The 5,174-nt window shown below is 60.1% G+C and overlaps 1 protein-coding gene across 2 annotated transcripts in view; it reads left to right on the forward strand.

Annotated features, from left to right (window-relative positions):
* LOC113203000 (lissencephaly-1 homolog) overlaps positions 1 to 5,174 on the forward strand; it is a 34,693-nt gene that overhangs the window by 18,474 nt on the left and 11,045 nt on the right. For both annotated transcript variants that reach the window (XM_026417469.2, XM_026417471.2), the window contains exon 2: positions 5,063 to 5,165. In XM_026417469.2, the coding sequence (XP_026273254.1) occupies positions 5,128 to 5,165 (38 nt within the window). In that variant the 5' untranslated portion in view covers positions 5,063 to 5,127. The remainder of the gene's footprint in view (positions 1 to 5,062; positions 5,166 to 5,174) is intronic.

Below are 5,174 nucleotides of genomic sequence, written 5' to 3' on the forward strand. Positions count from 1 at the left end.
CGTGGGAACGCGCGGCGCCGGTCGCGGTCCGCCCTGACGTAATGGACCGGTGCGCCTCGCCCCGCCACGCCCCGCCACGCCCCGCCACGCCACGGGTGTGCCAGTTGGCGCGCGGCGAGGCGCTGCAGCACGTCACGGGGCGGCCAGGCCAGGCCAGCGGCCCCGGAGCAGGACCTGCTGCATGGGATCTTGCCCTAGGGCGCTCTAGACCTGTCCCGTCCCGTTGTTCCCAAAGACCCGCGGCTCCTTATACAGAACGTCTTGTCTTGCTTCCTGTTGCCGCAGAGTCTGACCCTGCTGGCCCCGCGGCTCCTTCGATAGGGCCACCCTTTGGGATCGTCCAGAAAGTGCGTGCACGTACTGGAAAAAAACAAAGGTGCCAAGTCTTATTTAACGGCACTAAAACTGTGAAAATCACTAACATCAACATCTTGCACCTTTAGGGCTATTCAGTGCCTTAAGAAAGGCGGTAAACTAAAAATTTCTGTAGCAATCCTGGAATGGCACGACTTACCACCTTTGCTCTTCCAGTGCATTATTCGCCGTTACGGACATGCCGCAAGTTCCACCTCTGCGCCCTCTGCGCCCTCTGCGCCAGCTGTCATAGCGCCTGGTCGGTAGGCAACATCTCGCCTGCAGTGCGCGCGTGTACTGCGGGGTGGCCTACCCTGAATCTCACAGGCGCCGAGCTCACCGTTTAATAATTTGCCGCAAACGAACCCGCAAGAAACACTAACGGATGTACCTCTTACTTCTTTTCTGGACGACCCCTGCTCTGGTTTAACCTCCCCAGAGTGGCCCCCGCTCCGCCCCGACACGTGTGTGCTGCTCACTTCCTCCCAAAAGGGCCTCTCTCGTCCCTGAGGAGCCCCCTCCCCTCCTTCTCCCTCACTCCGTGTCGCGCCGCGCGGAGAAAGCAGTGCAGCTGCTGATTTATGTCCGGCCCCCACCCCACGCACACACACGCACACACGCACACGCACACAAACACACACGCACACTCGTGTGTAATTACGGGACGGGTGCTGGTCGCGCGACACGTGTAAAGCTCTCGTGGCGGCCGGGCCGGTCGTGTTGTATATTTCCTTTAGTGTCCCCCGGTGTGAGTGAAATGTGCGGAGATGGACCTAAAGTTCACGGGCAATTTTGTTGTTGTTTAAAATTTTGGGGCACATTTCAGTCCAAATAAATGTTATTAGTTGGCTTTTGTGGATTCCTTTTCCCTAATGACGCGCGTAACGTTCAGTCTTACAAGTGCGTAACTCAAAAAGCCTTTAAATGTCCACATGTGTGTCTTTCTCTTTTCTCTCTCTCTCTCCGTCTCACTCTGTCCCACACGCGCCGCTCGTCCGACCGAGTTTGTCACCACCACCGCCACCGGTTCCGCGTCCCATGTCGTCATGTCGCCCGTCGTCGACGAGCTGCCGGTCCGGCCTGTCCGCGCGTTAACGACGCGTTGTGGTGCGGCAGGAACAGCTCGGCGCGCTCGGCTCGGATGGATTGGAAAAGAGCAGGGAAGGAGAAGTTTAAAAAAAAAGAAACACTCGTCTGCACTTATGAAACACCAAGTTGCTGCTGCTGCTGCTGCTGCTGCTGCTGCTGCTGCTGCTGCTGCGTTGCACTGACCGACTGGGCCGGGCGTGTTGCACGCCTTTTCCTCTTTGTATCTCGTGTCTGCCGGCGTGCGCGCTGCGTCGGCCGGTCGATCGATACCTCGCGACAGGGGCAGCTGTTTGTGCGATTCTCCGGTTCGATACAATAATATCGAGTGTGCTGCGGTGCGAGTTGTTGTTGTTGGTCCGTGCCGTTTCGCCTGCCGCCAGCTCCCTTCCCTTCCCTCTCTCCCTGCTCTTCGACCTGGCCCGCGCCCTGCCCTCTTGACTGTCGGTAGTAGTACATTTTCTCTTTCGCTCGATCGCAAAGCAGAGTTTGCTGCCCGACTTGACCCGCCGCCGCCGCCACCGCAGCAGCAGCAGCGTTTGTTGTTGTATAATGATGTTGCTTTGCGAAAGTCGCCCGGGCCGGCCGGCGCTCGCGGTCCATATTGCACACGAGGAGCCGGCGGAGCCGCGCCCGGCCGCGCCCGGCCCAGGCAGGACCCGCGAGAGGCACAAGCAGCAAAGGTCGGGAGGTGAAGTCTCTGCTCGTGACGGACGGCTGCAGGCGCGGCGCCCCGGCCCGGCCCGGCCCGGCCCGGGTGGGGCAGTGGCGCGGGTCGGGCGGGGCACCCACCCGAGGGCGGGGCGGGGCGGGGCGGGGCAACACTGTCATGCGGAAGGGACACTCGGTCGTGACTCTCTAATCTTCCCGCGGGGATGTTAAGTATCGCGGTCGCGGTGGTGCGGCGCGGGGTCTTAAAACAATACGCGGGCCGGTGGCGGCGGGGGCGGTGGCGGTGCTGGTGTGGTGGGTGTGGAATTACTTATTTTTTTCTTTCCCCCCTTTTGGCAGCGCCGCCGCCGCCGTCGCCATACTATGGCGGACCTGATGGTCTAGGAGAGGCGGGCCGGGTGGTGATGTAACGCCGTGGGTAACTTTGGAAAAAGAGCAGCAGCAGTGAGAGAACTTGTAATGAAAAGGCGGCGTCTTCGTCGTGGCGAAAAAATGATTGTTCAAACTTGGCGCGCTTTATCCGCGGCACTTATTGAGTGAGACAGGCGGTTGGGATTGAATCTCCTGTTCGCTCGCGCGCTCCCTATCTGTGCTCGACACACACCGCTATCGGCGTCGGGCGTAGAGGGCCTCGCTGCTGCTGCTCTGCTAAGACTGTACACACTGCGCTCTCGCAGACTTTGCGACGGTTTTGCTCTCTTTCTGTTTTCGCCGAATTGCAAGCAAGCGAGCGAGGGCGAGGGTGGTGTATGTGTGTCGGTGTGTCTGCAGTGTGGCGGGCCTGTTCTGTTATGTCAGCAGGCGCACGGCACACTGTACCCAAATGCTGATTGGCTTTCTGCCTGCTGTTGCGGGGCGCCTAGAGGTGCGAGGTGCGCCGGCCGGGCCGGGTAGACTGGGAGGCACCGCCGTGCCGAGAGGAGGAGGTGGTCGTGTTTGTTGTTGTGGTTGTATTTTCACGCGCTGGGACTGCAAAAATGCCTGCCATAAAAAAACGAAAAAACTTGAAGGTATAAATGTAATTATTGCCGGATCCCGCCTTCTTCGCTCCACCTGCAGACGTCGCGGCGGCGAGTCGACTCGAGGCGCGTCGAGTGAAGCCCGCCGTGTACGCGCCGCTTTGTACTCTGCAGTCTAGCAGTCACTCGGCTCGTCGCGCGGGGCGGGGCGGGGCTGAGGGGGGAAGCCCTGCGGCTCGCACGGCGCACCTGATGCACGGCGGGGCGGCGGCGCTCGCTGACACGACGCGTCCAGCTGCCGACGCTCCAGAGGGGCTTCAGAGGGAGTGGAGTGTACTAGGGACCCACGGCTGCGCGCCACGCCCGCCCCTGGGGGCACTAAGTGCCTTAACTACTCGCCCCGTCCGTCCTCTTTCACTCTCTGGGCCCCAATAACCTGTCCTGTGCGGCCCAGCCTGCAGCACCGCGTGTCCGACCCAACCCGGTCTAGTTATGGCCGAGGTTGTGGTAGTATATCCCCTCGTCACTTCAGGAAGTTCTGTCATGCTGGTGCTGGTTTCCAGCGAGTGGGCTGTCTCCCCCCCCCCCCTCTCTGTCCCCCCTATTACGGGTGAAGGGCCCCTGCCCCCCCCCCTTTTCTGGAGATCCATGAAGACAAGCGCGTTGACGTCTTGCTGACGCTGCGCCGCTTTTCTTTGGTAAATTGGAGATTCCCGATAAAGAGTCCCTTTAAGCCCCCCATAGCGGTCTGGGTCGGCGGGGCGGCGCGGCGGGCGTGGCGCTGATTGTTATAAGGCGGGGCTGCCGCCCGGGTGTTGTCGGCCCCGCCCCGCCCCGCCCAGCGAGCACCGTGACCGTTCGGTTCTCATCGCCCCGCGCGTCCGACCCTCATGCTGCAGCCTCTCTTGTCTGATTCGATTTTCTCCGTGAATACTTTACCCGTTTTGGAGGGGCGGGAGCTCGCTTCGCCCCCGCGCTCCTTTTAGCGCCTCCCCCTTGCGGCTGCTGCATTTGAAAAGGAAAGGCCTGCGTGCCCGGCTGTCGGCCCGGCCCGCCCACCTGCCTGCAGCCCTGGAGGCTGGCTGTGGCTGTGCTGGAATAGAGAGGTGTCTGCCCACTCGCATGACCGGAAGGGGAAATATGAGTCGATTCGCGCTCCGTGGCGTGACGCGGCTGCGGCGCACAGCCCGCCCCGCCCCGCCCCACTCTACCCTTCCCCACCGCGCCCCGCCCCGCCCCAGGTCGTCGTTTTAATCCCACCTGGCCTGCTAGGCTGTTGTTTAAAAGGCCAATGGCTTGGCTCGGAGCTCGGCTTGGCGCTTTGGCTTTCTCGTTTTCATTGTGCCCTTGGCACTGAGTTAAGCTGTAGCAGCGCTGCTTGTTGTCGGCGCGAGCGCTTTCCCCACTCACACACACCCGTGCGCCGCGTGTGTGTGAGAGTGAGTGAGAGGCTCTCGGCTCGTTATTGGGCTGTTCCTTCTGCTGCGACTCCCGCCTCCCTCACTGTCGGGTAGCCGTGTCATGTCATCATGACGGCGTTTAAATATGGAGGAGGCGAGGCGCCGCTCGGGTTCGCTATGTATCTTAGCGAGCAATTTCGCTCTGGGTGAAGAGGAGCCGTGTGGTAATAAATATCACCCCATGAATCCCTTTTCATTCGTTTATGTAAGCCGTAATGTCACTTCGCCCCGGACGTTGTCAGTAACGTAAATGCGGCAACTTCTGCAGGTGGAAATGTGTGGGTTTCGATGCAGAGCTGGATACCCTCAGTCAGCAGAGGCGTTTTCATGTCCTCTCTTGAAACGCCAAACGAGGCAATATAATTACCTATGGACAAAGAGAATTTCTTCCGAGTACTTCCGAGTATACCTAAATCCGCCTAAATCTCCAGCAAAACCGATTTGACTACAATTCTACTTGGATCGAAAAACTATTTTTCTGGGTTCATGGTCCTCTTGCCTTACTCTAGTGTGAATGTCTCTCTGTTGCAGCCCATGAGCCCCCGGGCGTGCTGACCGGCTGCGGCTGCGTCCTCCCACTCGCTGCCGCTCCCACAATGAAAATGGTGTTGTCACAACGTCAGCGCGAGGAGCTGTAAGTATT

The sequence above is a fragment of the Frankliniella occidentalis genome, unplaced genomic scaffold (assembly GCF_000697945.3).
Source record: "Frankliniella occidentalis isolate FOCC.00 unplaced genomic scaffold, Focc_3.1 Scaffold29, whole genome shotgun sequence".
NCBI lineage: Eukaryota > Metazoa > Arthropoda > Insecta > Thysanoptera > Thripidae > Frankliniella > Frankliniella occidentalis.